Source organism: Mobula birostris, chromosome 6 (assembly GCF_030028105.1).
Source record: "Mobula birostris isolate sMobBir1 chromosome 6, sMobBir1.hap1, whole genome shotgun sequence".
Lineage (NCBI taxonomy): Eukaryota > Metazoa > Chordata > Chondrichthyes > Myliobatiformes > Myliobatidae > Mobula > Mobula birostris.
Window position 1 is genome coordinate 132,171,708 of NC_092375.1, and position 19,054 is coordinate 132,190,761.

Consider the following 19,054-nt stretch of genomic DNA (forward strand, 5'->3'; position numbering starts at 1 on the left):
AAAAGCCTGTTTGTTTCCACCCTATCTCTACACCTCATAGTTTTGAATACCCTGATCAAATCTCTCCTCATTCTCTTACCCTTCCTCCGAACTGGCAGTAAAACAAAATAGTGGTAGATAATTTATTGTCAGCATAATTGTAAAAAATCTAAATGATTCTTGTGATTCAATTAACCATCCAATTCCAGGCATTCGTACCTATGTTACTGACCTTAAGCTGAAAGTGAAAGTACTATAACTTACCACAGCACAAGCACATTTGCTTTTTATTAAATATATCAGCTTTCTCTGAAGGAACCTGCAAAATATGTACGTGAATATTCATATTTTGTAATTTTTAAATGGGTAAAAATAGTGCTATCTTCTACTTTTATTTTGCAGTGATTGTGGGGAAAATATTTTCTGAGAAGACTCGAGATGAAACGCAGAGCTCTTTTGGTGTCAAACTCGACTTTGTATGGGAGTGGCTACCTAGAGCATTGCCAGGAGCAGATAACTGAATTTTTTGGAGAGTAAGTATTCAAAGGCATTTGCTTACTGTGGAACCTCAGTTTTGTGTGTAGTGCAAGGTACAGACAATTATCCTCTTGCATTTTCAGACACAGACCCAAAATGGAAGTGGAGAAAAGCTGAACATGATTTTGATGCCACGTTTTAGCTTCTGATTAATGTTAGACTGGGTTTTGACAAAATATTACACAGGGACTGAAGTGGATAATTCTGCTTTTTGTTCCACCATTCAATAAGGTTATGAATGATCAGGTTTTGAAAAGTTAAATCAACCACCAAGCTTGAGAACGTTTTTTGGAGAGGGTGTTCTGGATAGCCACTGCCATGTAAATACTAAACTAGCTCTAAATACATGGATCCTCCTAAATGAGGAAATTACTTTCAATCTTATTAATTCCTTCATTAGGCATATTTGATTACCTCACTGCCTTCAACACTCAAGTGGTTACAAGCTCAGTCTGTGTAACCTGTATTGGAAACCAAAGATAGATACTGTATACTTGAAATTTTTCATTTGACTATTGTTGGATTAATCCTACTGGGAGCCTCCTGCTTGCCATTTCATTAGTGGATTAACAGCAGAAGAATCTTATGATATATTAAATATTCTACTGATCGGACTCTACTCCATTGCTTCACTGGTTTCTCAGCCACAGTTATTAAGAGCTAACCAGGGACACTGAACCTTAACCAACTTTTCTCTTTGGGTGACACCTAACAATGTCTTATTTCTTTCTGCAGTAAAGTGAAGAGAGTTTTATTTGTCCCATATGCCTTGCACGATAGAGATGCATACGCCAAGACAGCAAGGCAGAAATTTGAAAGTTTAGGTAAGAAAATTGTACACTGAGTGCGCGATAATTATGCTCTTCTGTACACAAACCCATTTTCTATTACCAGGATGGCAAAGTGGCGTAGCGGTTAGCATGATGCTTTGCAGTACCAGCAATTGGGGTTCAATACCAGCTGCTGTCTGAAAGGAGTTTGCAGGTTCTGCCCGACTGCACGGATTTCCTCTAAATACTTTGGTTTCCTCCCACATTCCAAAGATGTAAGGGTTAGTAAGCTGTTGGCATCAGGAGCATGGTGACACTTAGTGACTGCCCCTAGCAAATCCTCGTACTGTACTGGTCGTTGGCACAAAATGATGCATTTCACGGTGTGCTTCCACAAGACTCCCCCCTCCCGTTGGACAGAGATAAAAAAGCCTAAAAGCATGTACCACCGGGCTCAAGGACAGACACTTCCCCATCGTTATAAGGAGCAGAATTAGGCCATTCCATCGTGGCTGATTTATTATTCACCTCAACCCCATTCCCCTGCCTCCTCCCATAACCCATAAGGCCATAAGGATGTATATAACAAATAAAATTAATCTTTTACCTTTATTCTTCTGGCTGCTAAAACCAATCCGAACCAGGGCAGCATACTCAATCAAAACTGGAGCCTGTAATTTCACAAAACCTGGACTGAGATCTCCATGCAGCAGCAGCAAGGCACTGTTGAAAATGCTGCTTTTCAAAAGGCATGTCAAACTGAGAACCTCGGGTGGATCTAAAAGATACATCCAGCCTTGTTGAAAAGCAACAGAAAAAAGCTTCTGTGTGCAAATCGGAAAGGTGTGGAGGTAGGAAGAGCTGGCCCTCTCACAGGAATGCTCGACTTTGAAACTGGAATGAAGGGATGTACTCTTTGAGATCATCCCCTAGAATGGAGAGTGCAACCTGGAGACTAATGGTTGGCCTGACAACCAGATGAACTGCTCAGTTGCAGGTAGAGCTAAGGTCCTTTATTACTGTTTAAAAAAAATATGAAAGTAGATGCCTCAGCCAAGGAAGCTCACCAACGCCTCTACTTAACCAGGAGGATAAAGAAATCTGGCATGCTCCTGTTGACCCTTTTCAGTTTTTATCACTGCCCCAAAGAAAACATCCTTTCTGGACACATCATGGCTTTGTATGGCAACTGCTCTGCATGGGCCTGCAAAAAGCTAGAGTTGTGGACATAGGTCAACACATCACAGAAAACAAACTCCCCTCTATGGACTCTGTCTACACTTCTCACTGCCTCAGTAAAGCCTCCAGCATAGTCAAAAACCCCACCTACTCTAGCTTCTCCCCTGTCCCATCTGGCAGAAAATAAAAACGCATGAAAGCACATACTACCAGCCTCAAGGACAGACACTTCCCCACTATTATAAGACTATTCAATGGTTCCCTTTAAAAAGATGAACTCTTGGCCTAACAGATTGTCTTGTTAAGATTATGAACCTTACTGTTTATCTGCACTGCACTTTCTCTGTAGTTGTTACAAGTTTTTCAGCATTGTCATTATTTTACCTTGTTCTACCTCTGTGTAAGACATTGGTGAGGTCTAATTTGTAGCATTGTGTGAGGTTCTGGTCATCAATCTTCAGGGAAGATTGAAAGGGTGCAGAGAAAATTTACAAAGATGTTGACAGGACTTGAGGACCTGAGTTATAGAGTTAGGTTGAATAGGTTAGGACTATATTCCACAGAGTGTCGGAGAATGGAAATTTGATAGAGGTATGCAAAATTATGAGGGTTACACTATTCCCTTTAAGTTCCGCGGGTGTGCGGCCACGCGGAAACTAAAATGCTCCTGTGCACATAGCCTTTGTTGCTGCACAGCTGGAATTTTCTAATGTTAATATAATTTTGAAATCTGTGTTAATACAAGTGTGAATACCCTATAATTAATTATGTTAATGAATGTAAGTAGTAAATTTTCTAAATGATAAACATACCACAACCTTTACTTTGAAACACTTTAGAGGTTCAACTTATTTACATTGCCAGTGTTTCAAGTTACAACACTGCTGTGAATTATAATGATAAACACAGACTGGTAGTTGGTAGCTCATTGTTAATAAACCGCGAGCCTGTTGAACACTGCCACTGCCTGTTCGAAGCATTTTACTTTTGCCATTGTGCCTGTCAGTTATTTTGACTGTTTGCCATCATTTACTTGTGTGTTGTGGTTTGTGTTTGTTGATGTGAAAAATATTCAAAAAAGCCATCATCTAATTAGAATTTTTGAATTAAAAAATTGTCCGAACAAAGTAAAAATTTGTTTCTATAAAATTGCTTGCATGACAGACTATTTTAATAAAATTATACATTTTTGACTTACCTTGTTAAATTTTTCAAAAAATTATTATTTAGTAATCTAAAATACTAGTCATTATTATTTTAGTATCCTAAGGACGTCAAAAAGAAAAGAAGATTTGAATGCTTTGAAGATTTAAATTTAGAGTAGAATGGGTTTTGCGACTCATAGATACTGAACTATCATCTTCGCACCAAAAACAAATATAAACAGGCAATATTTTTACATATGAAGATACTGGCCATGTTGTTTGCACCATTTGTGCAGGAGCAGAAGTCGGGGGTGAGTTAAGTAGTGGAAAAATGCGAAGAATGGAAGTTAGATTACTTAGAATGACATCTTAACCAGAGAATTTGTATAGATGCAGTTGCCAAATTACACAACCCAGAAAAAACATGGAATTTCGTGCATGTTAACTAAAACTCCAAGATTGTGAAGCAAGACTAGATTTGGAATAAAATACAGATGAGAAAAGCTTTATGAAATGTGAAAGATTTCCTTTGTTGCTTATTTCATTACGCACCTTAATTAATAAATACAATCAAAAGTATGTGTTTTTTTCAATTTTCATTCTAAAAAGCCACAGCATTAATATTACAAAAAAATTTAAAGTGCCGCACAGTTTTCAGGTCATGTAAAAATTTCCTCAGAGCAATGGTTGATTCGCGCAGTTGTAAAAAATTGAGAGAGGATGTTACGAGTATAGATAGGGTAAATGCAAGCAGCCGTTTTCCACTGAGGTTGTGTGAGACTAGAACAAGAGGTCCTGGGTTAAGGTGGTATGAGCTATCGGCAGAAGTGGTGGATGTGGGTTTGATTTCAATACTTAAGAGAAATTTGGATAGGTACGTGGATGGGAGGAGGTTGGAGGGCTATGGTCCTGATACAGGTCAATCAGACTAGTCAGATTACTGCCTAGATAGGCTAAAAAGCCTGTTTCTGTGCTATAGTGGTCTGTGACTCCATGAAAGAGATCAGTTATGACCTCACTGACAGGCAGAACAGATACAAGGGCTGAATGGTGAGCTTCATTTCTGATGTCGTATGCGAACCAAATGAAAACTTGTCTATTAAATTAGGCTGCATCATGAGTGAATCCGGGGGGAAATAAAACAAGGCTACTAAATCAATCATTTACTTCAGAAGGACAAGGTGAATAAAACTAATCCAATTTCAATGTGCAGAGATATCTCCAGACAAGATTACAATAAGATTAAACCTGTAATGCCCATTCATTTCCTTATTTCTGGTAGATTTCTGAAGTTTGTTTGGATATTTAGAGGCTCAACATGCATAATATGAAATTGATCATTTGCAGATCAGTTTAAACATTTCTTTCTCTCTCCCACTTGTGTTTAACTTTTGCCTTAAAATCTATTCTACTTGTTCAACAACTGCATTGTGAAAAACAAATACTGCCAGATGAAATTTCCTCACATTCATCCAAATGATGTTTTTTTTCCCTGAAAGAGAATGGAAATGTAATGAAAAGATCACAAACGACTGCAGCAAAAGCTACCCAGTGCAGTGCAGAGTGGCCAGCCGGGACCGTTCAAGCAAAGAGCTATTCCTTTTTTGTGTTATAGAGCCGAACAACACAGAAACAGGCACTCTAACTCACTACAACCACATGACTATCAAATATCGATTTAACACAAAAAGTGCAGGCAATTAATAAAAGGGATTATTAAAGGAATTGTCAAAATTAGTAGCCATTGATCAGCCCAGGCTCAATGTTCAGAAGAGTCATTATGCTAATCCTTTTTCATTCTCTCCAGTCCTCCGACTACTTACTTTAAGCAATTACCCTCCCAAACTGCATTTCCTTGGGATGCAGGAGGAAACGGGATCACCAGAGAAAACAGTCACGGGGAGAAGGGGCATATAGCACCCAAGATTGCTGAAGGCAGCAAGCCTATGAGTTGCAACACTGTGCCTTTTCAGCAGTTGAAATTACATCAATTGACTCACATTTACAGCCCAGAATTTGAACAAAATTGCAGGTGAATTTATATAAGTAAATAGGTTCAGCAAATAGTGTAACAGGTACAGTGCAGGTAAACAATAAGGTTCATGATCATTACGAGATAGTCTGTGAGGTCAGGAGATCACCTTATCATAAAAGGGAACATTTAGTAGATAAATAAATGGATAAATGCAGCCTAGCAATGCCACATAAATGATGGCATTTCCAGGGCCACACTCTTTCACATAATGACAATACAAATCACACAAAATGCTGGAGGAACTCAGCAGGTCAGGCAGCATCTATGGAGAGGAATAAACTGTCGATGTTTCAGGCCTGATGAAGGGTCTTGTGCAGGTGTGTTGCTCTGGGTTTGCAGTTTCTGCAGGATCTCGTGTGTTTATATAGAACTATACGAGGTGCCTATGCCCAGTAGACAAAAGGACACTATTTGTTATTTATTTTCACAGCAATGTGATGTGAGGAAATTAAATGAGGATGGGGCAGAAGATGGTGAGCAATGGTCTGTGCTTTCTCAGTCCGTTTCCTTGGGGTTAGATAAGAGATTACTCCTATTTTTAATATCTAAAATTTAAGACCAAGAAGTGGGTTTAAAATTTTGCTGATGACACAGAACGTGGAAAAGTGTTAAGCTGTGGGGAGGAGAGTAACAGAAGCCAGCAAAGCAGACTCCAAAATGCAAACTCATAAAAGATTAAATTTAATGCAGAGAAACTGGAAATAAATATTTTTAGTAGAGAGAATGAGAGGTAAAATAACTTTTTAAAAATACCGGTTAAGAAAAATGAGTGCAGGTTTTTGAACGATGAGGGGTGAACAGTGCAATGTGCATATGGGATCCTTAACTAGCAAGGAAGTTATACCATTACGTTTGGTGGCTTGTTCTGGTAACCACACTTCAGAACTGATGGCAAAGGAGTGACAAGGGTGCAGAGGAGATTTAACCGAAGGATGCTGAAAAATGACATTATTATATGTAGATGGGCAAAAAGGTCATGCTGCACTATTTATGACTATGAGTGTGTACTAGGACTGAATGGGTCATGCAGGTAGAGAAACTTATTTTTAAAAAGCAAAAGTGACATAAAACAAATTATCTATGCAGCAAACTATTAGGATCTGAAATGTAGTACTCGGTGGAATGCTAGAAGGAGAACTAAAAGTAACTTTTAAAAGGGAACAGTCTGCATACTACGGGCACAAGGAGAAAGTGCAGAAGAGTGAGATGATTTGGTTTGCTCAGTGTGACAGTACACTGCCAGGATAGCCTGAAGTGGAGTCCACACAAAATCAGCAATATGTAAGAAACCAGGATGGAGGAACTAAGAGTTGTGGTGCCATAGAACGTTCTAGAGGTAGGGAAGGGCATGCCTTAGAAGAATTTGAAGACAAAGATTGAAAATGCCAACGTTCAGCCATCATGGGACTTGTAGCATCAAAGATTTACACTTAGGAAATGGCAACAAGACAGATGAGATCTTTGAATCAATTAAGGAACAGAAAAGGGAACCAATTTCAAGGCTCTACAGTCAAAAATGCAACACTGATATTCATATTTCATAAACATTATCAACTTCTAGAAGCTGCCCCCTAGTCAGTTCAATTCCTCACAGTCAGTCACAAGGTGTTCAAGCAGGCAAATGCATGGGTAAAATACATAGTTTCAGGTTTGACAAGAGATTTTCAGGAAGTTGATAGTAAGCACTTTGTTTACCTCACATTTCATTGCAACCTTTCTTTATCAGGTTATGGACTTGACAGTATCCATGAAGCACCAAATCCTGTGGAGGCAGTAAGGAAAGCCGAAGGAATCTTCATTGGTAAGGATCAGCTAAAATCCAGCTAGTTAGAACTTATACGCCACCTCCTCTCTTCTTCACAGGGAATATTGGACACGTGCACTGTGAAGTATTTGATGCAGATACACCGTTGTCACCAATGTACAGAAGATTAAACTTTATTATTTGAAGTTAAAAAGGATAAACCAGTCAGATTTTGGCCCAGAATGACTCTTTGGCACTGCCCATCACAAGTCCTCACACTTGAGCCTCCAGCTATATGCAGGAGATTGGGGAGGGAGGGTGGTTGATACAAACCTGTGAGGTTAGGGTGATGCAGAAGAAGCTGGATAGTTGGGGAGAAGGGTGATTGGACGGAGGAGAGGATGGTGATTGGACGGAGGGGAGGATGGTGCTTGGACGGAGGGGAGGAGGGTGATTGGACGGAGGGGGAGAAGGGTGATTGGATGGAGCGGGAGGATGATGCTTGGACAGAGGGGGAGGAGGGTGACTGGACGAAGGGGGAGGAGGGTGACTGGACGAAGGGGGAGGAGGGTGACTGGACGAAGGGGGAGGAGGGTGACTGGACGGAGGGGGAGGAGGGTGACTGGACGGAGGGGGAGGAGGGTGACAGGACAAAAAGGGAGAAGCTGGTGATTTGAAGGTTTGGGTAGTTGATTGTTGAGTCTCCAATGATAAAAATAAATGAACAGAACTCTATAAGCAGCAAAGAAAGGCAAAAACATAATCAAACTCAAACCACTCAAAAGGTTAAGTAGTGAGTTGTTACAATTTTTGAGAGTGAGTTAGAGAGAACCTATTTCTATTGAGTAGGGAGTCCAAGACTGATATTTGTCTTCCTTTCAGTCATGTTTGGGAATTCAAGACAAACTTGCACGTTGGTTTGTCTGCTGCACACAATGCCAATTAATAGATCTAGTTTTCTCACCAGCTGGATGAAATGGTCCTTGCCACATAGCTTATTGGAGAAATACAAAAGTTGCTCCATTGGTCATGCAGTCAACAGCAGAGGACAATTGACCAACAGCCTTTTGACTGTATTGTAATGTTACTCGGAGTAGCATCTGATGTTGAAAACATGAAATTGGACTGTGAACCTCACCTGGGCTGCAGGCTATTAAATTCTTATCCCAATTTATAGACACATTTACACACTGAACTTCAACTATTTATTATGTACGTTCATCCAGTTTCTTTTAAACAATACATATCTGGTGATACTGTGCCAGGATTGAGTCTGTATGTTTTGTTTCACTAATTATTTTTCTTTAATGAACGCTGTAGGTGGAGGAAACACCTTTCGGCTCTTGAAAGCTTTATTTGACAACAATTTGGTTTCAGAGATACAAAGTAGAGTCTTTCAGGTACGATATTCTGCAAAATAATTTAAGAAGATGCTTTTTGTCAACTTTGTCCATACTAATTTCCCAATAGAAGTAATATATACAAATGCCTCTTGTATTGAACATGGTAAACACTTGCTACACCATGGGTGATCGGTAAGTTGTGTTAACATGCATAATATATCCTGTGAAATTTTCTGTTTTCAGGAAGTGCATTTAACTCTGGAGGTTGGATTATGGTGAATTTTCACAAGTTAAATGTGAAAACGGATTTCATAAAATTATTCATAACTGTTGCTTCGCTTTCCAAAAGCTAAGTCACTACATTATCTGTAATGACATGGATGATGTGACCACCAATCTCAAAGTTTCAAAAAAGGTTCAAGGGTTCACCTTATTGTCAAAGTATGCATGTACAATACAATTCTGATATTTGTCTTCTCCAGGTAGCCATGAAATACAGAAAGGAGAAAAGACATCAACCCCCTCCACGCACAAAAAAGAAAGGGAAACAAAGCTCACAAACCACAAACTCCCTGACCCCTTCCCTCTCACAAAAGCTAATAGATCGCCCACACTCACAACACGCTGGAGGAACTCAGCAGGTCGGGCAGCATCCGTGGAAACGATCGGTCGGGCACCTACCACCTTCCTCTTGGTTCAGCCTCCTTCTACTACCCATTGTGTTTTCCCCTATTCTTTCTTCACCTTTCCTGCCTATCACCTCCCTGCTTCCCTTTCCCCACCCCTTTATCTTTCCCCTTACTGGTTTTTCACCTGGAACCTACCAGCCTTCTCCTTCCCACCCTCCCGTCGACCGTTCATTTCCACGGATGCTGCCCGACCTGCTGAGTTCCTCCAGCATGTTGTGAGTGCTGCTTTGACCCCAGCATCTGCAGATTATTTTGTGTTAATAGATCGCCCACGTGGAAAACAGCAGCTGGAACAATCAACCCCTAAACCCTCCCTTGCAAAAAAAAAACAGTGACAATAATATCAAACCCCCAACCCCCCCTCACAAAAAATACAGGGACATTAGCATCAAACCCCCCAAACACCTCCCTCACGTACAAGAACAGTGACAAGAGGATCAAACCTCTAACCCCCTCCCTCATATACCAAAAATCCAGAAGAGAAAGGACATCAACCCCTCCCACACAAAAGGCAAAAAGAAACAAACTTGCAAAGCCCAAATCCCCCACCCCCTCCTCCGCACAAAAGCGACCCGATCGCGCACAAGGTAAACAGCGGTTGGAACATCAAACCCGAAACCTCTCCCTCGCGGAAACAACAGCAACAATGACATCAAATCCAACCCTCCCCACAAAAAAACAGCAACAATATCAAACCCTTAACCCCCTCCCTCACAAAAGGAGCAATACATCAAACCCCCAACCCCCCCCCCCACAGTAAAAACTGACAATAACATCAAACTTTCAGTGCTGTCTGTGTAGAGTTTGCATGTTCTCCCTGAAACTGTGTGGGTTTCCACCAGGTGCTCTTCCCACATCTCAGAGGTATGTGGGTTGGTAGATGATTGTAAATTGCTCCTAGTGTGTGGGTGAGTGGTAGAATCTGGGGAGAGCTGATGGTGAGAGTAAAATGGGAATAGTGGTAATGAATGTTAGATAGCATGGATATGGTGGGCCGAATGGTGTAGGACTAGAAAGCATTAAAAAAAACCTCATTCAGATTGCTCCAGGGGTCTAGAAGAGTTATTAAGATGGAGCAAATAACACATTTGAAAAAAACATCTGACCAACTGCCCACTCCCTTGTTACCTTCTTGCTCCCAATGTACATATAGAATGCTTCAGCACTCCCTCTGATCCTACTTTTCACAGTCCTTCCTGGTTCTCTTAATTCCCTTCTTGAACTCTTTCCGAACTTCTTTATAACCCTAATTTTAGCTTCCCAAACCTTAAATACACATCAAATGCCATACTTGTCTGCTGACAACATCACTGCTATTAGCCGAATCAAAGGTGGTGATGAATCAGCATATAGGAGGGAGATTAAAAATCTGGTTGAGAGGAGCCACAACAACAACAACCTCTCACCCGATGTCAGCAAGACCATGGAGCTAATTTTTGTCTTCAGGAAGAGGAAACCAGAGGTCCTTGAGCAAGTTCTCATCAGGGGATCAGAGGTGGAGAGGTTCAGCAACTTTAAATTCCTTAGTGTTATTAAACCGGGACAGCTGGAGCTGTGTTCTTATGATGTTTGAATATCACTAGTTGTCCATATCCTGCCACCTCTGATCGTTTTGTAACACAAAGTTCACGTCACCTGACATTTGTCACAGGAAAGCAGCCCCCATCATTAAGGACCCCCCACCACCCAGGCCATGCTTTCTCCTTGCTGCTGTCATCAGGAAGAGGGTACAGGAGCCTCAGGATCCTCACCACCAGGTTGACGAACAGTTATCACTCCTCAACCATCATGGCTCTCGAACCAGATCACTGCCCCATCACTGAACTGTTCCCACAGCCTATGGACTCACTTTCAAGGACTCTTCAGCTCATGTTCTGGATATTTAATGCTTATTTATTAGTAGTATTTTTTCTTTTGTATTCGCACAGTTTATCTTTTGGATTTTTGTCTGTCCCGTTGGGTGAGGTCTTTCATTGTTGCTATTATGTTTCTTGGATTTACTGAGTATGCCTACAAGACAGTGAGTCTCAGTGTATGGTGACATACATGTACTTTGATAATAAATTTACTTTGAACTTCTCTCCTTGACTAAGCTTACATCTTTTGATATTCAAGCTTCCCTTACCTTGCCACTCTTGTCGTTCCTTCTCACTGGAAAACACCTGCCCTGTCCTTCCTGCAGTTTGTCTTTAATCATCCTCGACTTCAGATGCAGACTTGCCCAAAAATAGCTCTTCCCAATTAACATCCCCCAATTCCTGCCCCCTGCTCCAACTTAATACTCTCTCAACAACAATTTGCATTAATATAGTACCCTGGACAGGGCAAAAAAAATCAAGATTCTTTGCAAGAATATTGTCAAAAGGAAATAACACCAAATGAGGAGATGTTTGACAATGTGGTTCAAAGCAAGAGCCAAATGTTATGAAGTACCTTAACCAATGGAAGGCGATGATGAGATTAACTGAGATAAGTGCAGAGCTGTACATGTCAAAGGTAGCTACGTGCAGAACAACTGAGTCTTGATAAAGCATCTCAGCTCAAAAAGTCAACTATTCATTGCCCTCCATAGATGCTGCCTGGCCTGCTGAGTTCCTCCAGCAATTTGTGTGTGTAGGATAATGAAAACTGGTGATGCTCAAGCTGGCAGAATGAGATGAGGGAAGGGATTTGTAAGTGATGATTGATATAGGGAGGGTCCAGTCATGGAATTTAAACATTGTGGTGTTAAGTTTTGAAAGAGTTTAATCACCAGCCAAGCTCTGAACTGGACCTCAAGCAAGTTAGGATACAAGGGTATGGGATGAAATCAACTTTGAATAAAAGCCACGATTTCATTGCAATATCTGTTAGAACTCCACACAGTGCCAACATCAGCTGCGTTTTCTGATCCAGATGGAGCTGTTCATTGGAGTTAGCATTAGCATGTCAGTTGTCTCAGATAACTTTTTCTAAAATGGAGATAACAAAAGCATAGAAGGTTTCACCACGGATGCCCTGAATGGAAGCAAAAGCTAAGTCAAAGGTGATTATGGAGGAGGGTGTGAGTAGTGACGATGGTGGAGTAGGAACGGGATGAGAAACTCAAGTCAAAGGTGATTATAGAGGAGGGTGTGAGTAGTGGTGATAGTGCAGTAGGAACGGGATGAGAAACTCAGCTCTGGGACATACCCTCAGCAGTCAGTCACGGAATACAGCCAATGACTGACCAGAATTCTCAGCACAAATCCCCTACCCACACGGCACTCTCCAGTTCTAGCATTACATTCCAACCCAACCTAATGTCTCAAAGTTATTTTTAAGAGATTGCTCTGTAGGTAATTTGCAAATTAATACAAATGACGTTCATTGGCTGTCACTGATGGTTTGTTTGATTGGAATTACTAGAAAGATTATAGATGAACAGTTTATAATTTCCATTGCAGGATGGCATGCCTTACATGGGATCAAGTGCTGGAACAAACGTGGCGACTGTCAGCATCAGCACCACCAACGACATGCCGATTGTCTACCCACCATCATTTAAAGCCATTGGCTTGATTCCATTCAACATTAACCCTCATTATCTGGATGCAGATCCCAACACTCAACACATGGGGGTAGGTGATATGCACTGACATCAACCCAAAAGATGCAAGATGGTGTGTACCTTGTGTTACAAAATGCTCAGAAGTGCCAGAATATGGGCAACTAGTGATATTCAAATATCATAAGAACACAGCTCCAGCAGCCCAGGCTCAATACAAACCTTCAGTACCATCTGTGTGGAGTTTGCAAGTTCTCCCTGAAACTATGTGGGTTTCCACCAGGTGCTCCAGTTTCTTCCAACATCTCAAAGATGTGTGGTTTGGTAGATTATTTGGTCACTGTAAATTGCACCTAGGGTGTGGGTGAGTGGTAGGATCTTGGGGGAGTTGATGGTGAGAATAGATGGGAATAGTGGTAATGAATGTTGACAGATGCATGGATATGGTGGACTGAACAGCCCATTTCCAAGCTGAAGAAAGCGTGTAGCAAAGTCTCACCTAGGCGGCTCCAGGGATCCAGAAAAGTTATTAAGGTAGAAGCAACCAATATATTTGAAAAATACATTTGAGGAAATGCAATCCACTGAGCTCTGGCTGAAAGGCTGGGATGTGGGGTGGAACGGGTAAGCTTGGCAAGGACATGATCACTTATCTTCTGTTACAAATTCCCCAAGGGTAAGCTTGATGACTATAAGGTAACTGGAATCTCAGTGAGATGATGAAGTGAAATTATTTTCTGTAATTTGCTGCTCAATAGGTTGCTGGAAGATAATTTAATAATTGCTTTCAAGGGAGAACTGTGCGCAGACTTTACATTTTGCTAGGCAGAGAAAGACGAATCATTGGATAGCTTTCACAAAGAGATGGCAGAGACACAGGGAAAAAGCCTTCATGCATGTTGGAGGATCCTAGAATTAAATCAACATTAACAAAAAACTCTTTTGTTTCTTATCAGGAAACACGAGAAAAACGCATTGAGCAGTACCACGAGGAACCAGATACACCACCTGTTCTGGTGAGTATTTTCACTTCAACAAAGAAGTGCAAAGAGAAGGATTAGGAATGAACTAGAATCGATATTGACTAAAAGACTGGGTTAAACCAAATTGCTTAGCTTCTGGGGAGCTTAAAAATCACCTGTCAGATGACAATAGGATGGGTACAATGTGTACGTGTATGAGTAACACATACAGAATGTTAGGGGAACTCAGCAGGTCAGGCAGTATCTATGGTAATGAATAAACAGTCAATGTGTTGGGCCAAGATCTTTCATCAAGACTGGAAAGGAAATGGGAAGAAGCTAGAATAAGAAGGTGGGTGGTGAGGGAAGGAGAAAGAATACAAGCTAAAAAGTGATAGATGAAGCCAGGTGGGTGGGGGAAGGGTGATGGATTGAGAAGCTGGGAGGTGGTAGGTGGTGAAGGCAAAGGATGAAGGAGGAGGAAACTGATGGGAAAGGAGAGGGGAAATGAAAGGACGAGGGACACTAGAGGCAGGTGGGAAAGGAGAGGGGAAATGAAAGGATGAGGGACAGGAGAGGCAGGTGAGGAGGAAAGAAGAGGTAAGTGAGGAGACAGAGTGGGGCATGGAGGAAGAGTGAGGAGGAGGGGGACAATTACCAGAAGTGAGAATGTTCCAATTCCTGTCTTGGCGATCAAAAAGGGTCCATGATAATCAATAAGCACTCACAGTCTTTTTCCCAGACAGGGGACTTAAAAATTAATGGCCATAGGTTAAGCTAAGAGGGTCAAAATTTAAAGGGGACCCGAAAGGAATGTTTTTCAGGCTGAGAGTAGTTGGTACCATATACGAAAGCTACCAGAGAAGGTGTTAGAGGGAGGTACAATTAAATTAAAAAACATCTGGACAGATATGCAATAGGTGAGGTTCAGGAAAATCAAATGCAGAGAAATAAGATTAGCTTAGATAGGCATCTTGGCCATCATGGACGAGTTGGGCTGAAGGCCTGGTTTTAACTCTAAATGCAAACAAAATTATGGAAGATAATTGTTCAGAATAACTTGCTTCAATATTCCATTAAATAAAGAAATGTATTTATCACTGAGTTCCCAGAAGATGCTATGCATTTTCTTAAATGCATTCTGGGAGAGATATTCTTGAAGAGAAAAAACAGCAGCATCTTCAATTGGTCAGAACATAATTTACCTCACTGATTATTAATTACCGATTGCATTGTTGCAAGATTTTCAATGAGCTCAGTGTATGAGGAATATGACATTCACCACTTCTGTGACAGGGTTTGCGAGAAGGTTCCACGCTGCTGGTTGAAGGTGACAAGGCCACACTGTTGGGAACCACTCCGGCCCGTTTGTTCATCAGGTTGGCTTCACTCTATTTACTTCCCAATCTACTTGCTTTTGCATGATTAAGCAAATAAGTCATTTCATTTCAAGCATCAAGGCAGGTAGTTGAAATGGTGCCAGGGAATGAGATATTGCGTGTACAGATCAGTGAATACAAGAGAAGGGAGGATAAAGGGCAGAGTAGAGAATGCATCCAGAATACACTGTGCTTTACAGCTATGTTTATTTCAGGAAGCATGTTAAAGTAGTAAAAGCAATTCAGAGAAGGTTTAATGAAATGGGTGGTTGTCATTCAAGGAAACATCAAAAAAGACGAATGCTTGAAAAGTGAGGGGCAAACTGATTGAATCAAATAAGATTCTGGAGGTCTTCAAGGTTGGATGCAGAGAGGATGTTTCTTCCTCTGGGAGAATCTAAAGCAAGAGGTCACTCTTTAAAAATATAGGATCATCCATCATCAGATAGAGATAGGAGGCAATGTCATAGGTCTTTAGGACCTTGTTTCTCAAGTGGCAGTGGAAGCAGAATGTTTTTAAGGAGAGGTGAATGGATTTTTGATAAGGGAATAAAACATTATGACAGGCAAACAGAATGTAGAGTTGATGTTGCAAGCATATCAGCCATGATCTTATCAAACAGGCTCAAAGGGCTCAGTAGCCGACTCCTCCACCACATTCGAATATTTCAATAGTATATGAATTTTCATTGCACCAATTTCCAACTAATTTCATGCAAGTGCAAGAGACTTGGTAATATTTCTCTTCTGTGAAAGGAAGGGAGTATTGCAATGAGAACACAAAGAACGGGCTGGCAGGCCAAATGAAAGGAAAGTCAACAATCAAAATCAGATTTTAAAATCCTCCACCAATATAATGACATTTGTTTGGAACAACAACCCAGAAATTGTGCCATACAAGAAACATCTGTACTCACCAGGGGCAGCTTCCCCGGCTGGAGCTTGTTGAGACAAGTCTGTACCACCAGGCACCAGGCCTCCCCTCATGAAACATGTTGGGGAGGGGGAAAAAATAGAGCAAGCCCCAAAAGCAAAACATTTGACAGTATACTTCGCCATGGTTCCTGGCTTAGCCGTCTATTAAAGCTGTCAAAAGCGCCAGACTGTTCCGATTGAAACTTTTCAACGCTATTCGAGCTGAAAAAATACTGAAAATTTAAAATAAGACTATAAATAGTTAAAAGCATCTAAACAGGGTTATGTAGAACTATTACTGGTATTAAATCCTGTCAGCTGCTCTAATCCATAGAGCTCAGCAGAGGTGCAGTCACTGTGTCCAATCCAACTTGGCTCTGATCGTTTGAGTGGATTCCCCACAGCTTACAATTGGGACATCCCTACACATCCCTCATGAGATTTCATTCGAAGTCCAGTGTCAGGGATATCCTTGAGAAATTACTCAAACAGTGAGCAGCAGCTTCAGGGTCTGTACAACTCTGTGGAAATTACAATATCCCCATCAGTTACATCAGGAAACATCTTCATTCACCTACAAAGAAAGGATTTGCATTCCAGTAGGGTTTCCTGTATTCTCAGAGTGCTCCAGAACACTTTAGTGACAATCATGTACTTTTGAAATATTGCCGTTGTTTTGAGGAAAATACCACAAATAATTTGCACATTAAAAAATCTCACAGCTAGCCTTCTACTAACTACTGGCCAAGTCAGCTCAGTGAGGGACTAAAATTGGATGCATATTGAGTAGGGCACAGGGTAAACCCACCCTATCGTGCATTGGGGCAATGGGATTTTTCATACCTATTGCAAGGGAAAACAGGATCTAAGTTTAATATCTTAAACACAGATCAAACTCTAAGAGTGTGGACGGGGATTTAATCCATTTGCATGCTGTAGAGACACACGATAAATGAATAAAGGCAAGTTAGAGAACAACATGATTATGTTAAGGTCAGACTTGGAGATTATTGTGCTGTCTGACATTTCACCAAAAAGAATCAATTATTTACTCACATTTCAGAATTATTTTCCCCACAGGAAATATCTGATGTAGGGGTGGGGGAGGGTGGGGAGAGAAGAGAATGAATTAGTGATCCTGGATTAATTGAGCCTAATTTATGATGGGAAAACATGAGTGAGTTTGGGGGCCCTAACTGCAGTTGTTTTTATTTATCAGGGGGAAGAAAGCAACTGAGCATGAGCCTGGAACAGATTTCAGCTTCCTTCTAACAGGAAAACTGGCTTGAAATAACCACTAATGAACAACCAATGAATAGATTACAAAAAAAATTCACTTGCATGATGAGAAGTCACAGAAAAAGTTAAAATGAAGTATACTTGCTTGAATAAAATCCAAGGTTAAAGCAAATATTCTAATTAAAATCTGAATGGTTTAAGTCAAAACCAAAATATAGTGATCAAGATACCAATCGATTTCCAATTTTCCTTCTGTCTCCAACATCTTTGATTTTGTGGTCACCCAAATGTGTTAATGTTTCTCACAACTTTTTTGGACACTATCTAGTTTCAGTAAAGTTTCTCTACATAATTGCAGTAGTCATGTTGCAAGTCATAGACGTCTGCTCTGTCACAGTGTATGATCCCTCCAGACCTAATGGCAATCTGACTCAGCCAACCATATCATTCCCAACCAATGGAATTCCACTGTCAATGCATTATGAACTTCTTTGCTTGAACCCATAGCACCAACTCTGTACTTGGCCTTTTTGTGTCCACTGAAGCTTTGAATGTCCAACCTACGCACGTGGCCAAGTGGTTAAGGCATTGGACTAGCTATCTGAAGGTCATGAGTTGGAGCACCAGCCGAGGGAACATGTTGTGTCCTTGAGCAAGGCACCTGATCACACATTGCTCTGCGATAATACTGGTGCCAAGCTATATGGGTCCTAATGCCCTTCCCTTGGACAATATTGGTGTTGTGGAGAGGGGAGACTTGCAGCATGGGCAACTGCTGGTCTTCCATACAACCTTGCCCAGGCCTGCGCCCTGGATGAGTGAAAATCCATGGTCTCACAAGACTAACGGATGCCTTTTCTTTCTTTCAAAGCCTTCCATACTTTTAAGTGCCCTCAGAAAATTATTACCATTATTAGGTCAGAAGTAGGGATGTTCGCTGATGATTGCTCAGATAACAAAGAAAGACCTGGACAATATCCAGGCCTGGTTTGAATGGTGACAACTCTTGCGCCACACAAGTGCCGGGCAATCACATTATCCGACACGAGAAAATCCAGCTAACCCCTAACATTTTGATGGCATTACAATCACAGAATCCTCCACTATCAATATCCTGAAGGACTACCATTGACGAGAAACCAAAGTGGAGTAGCTATATATACAATATATCTGTAAGAATAGGTTAGAGGCTAGGAATCCTGCAGTGAGGAACTTGCTTTCCAACTTCCCAAAACCTCTCTACCATCTAGAAGACTTAAATCAGGAGTGTGATGGAACACTGCACTTGCCTGGATGAGTGCAGGCAAGAACACTTCAACAACACTTAAGAAGCTCGATATCATACAGATCACATCAGCCGTGCTTGATTGGCACCTGTTGGATTCTAGTGTTTAAATCCAAGGTCCTTTCAGAAATAAGGAGCAGTCATAAAACTTGGTGCTTCCTGATCATTTTATTAAGAATTGATAGAACAAAGGGAAGTCGATGCAAACAGGGACAGAAGTCTACTGTTTGAAGAAGGGAAGTTAAAGAAAGAAAGATGGTGCCAAGCAAAATACAGCTTTTATGTCCAAGGATAAGAAAAGTTACATTGATAACAATAATGCAATTA

The 19,054-nt window shown here is 41.0% G+C and overlaps 1 protein-coding gene across 1 annotated transcript; it reads left to right on the forward strand.

Moving 5' to 3' along the window:
• The first annotated feature begins 417 nt into the window (after positions 1-417).
• Positions 418-17,492, forward strand: LOC140199891 (alpha-aspartyl dipeptidase). The gene is made up of 8 exons (XM_072262395.1): positions 418-512; positions 1,252-1,340; positions 7,372-7,446; positions 8,710-8,789; positions 12,847-13,020; positions 13,904-13,963; positions 15,206-15,288; positions 17,423-17,492. The coding sequence occupies exons 1-8, from the start codon at positions 418-420 to the stop codon at positions 17,490-17,492; spliced, it is 726 nt and encodes a 241-aa protein (XP_072118496.1).
• The last annotated feature ends 1,562 nt before the right edge of the window (positions 17,493-19,054 follow it).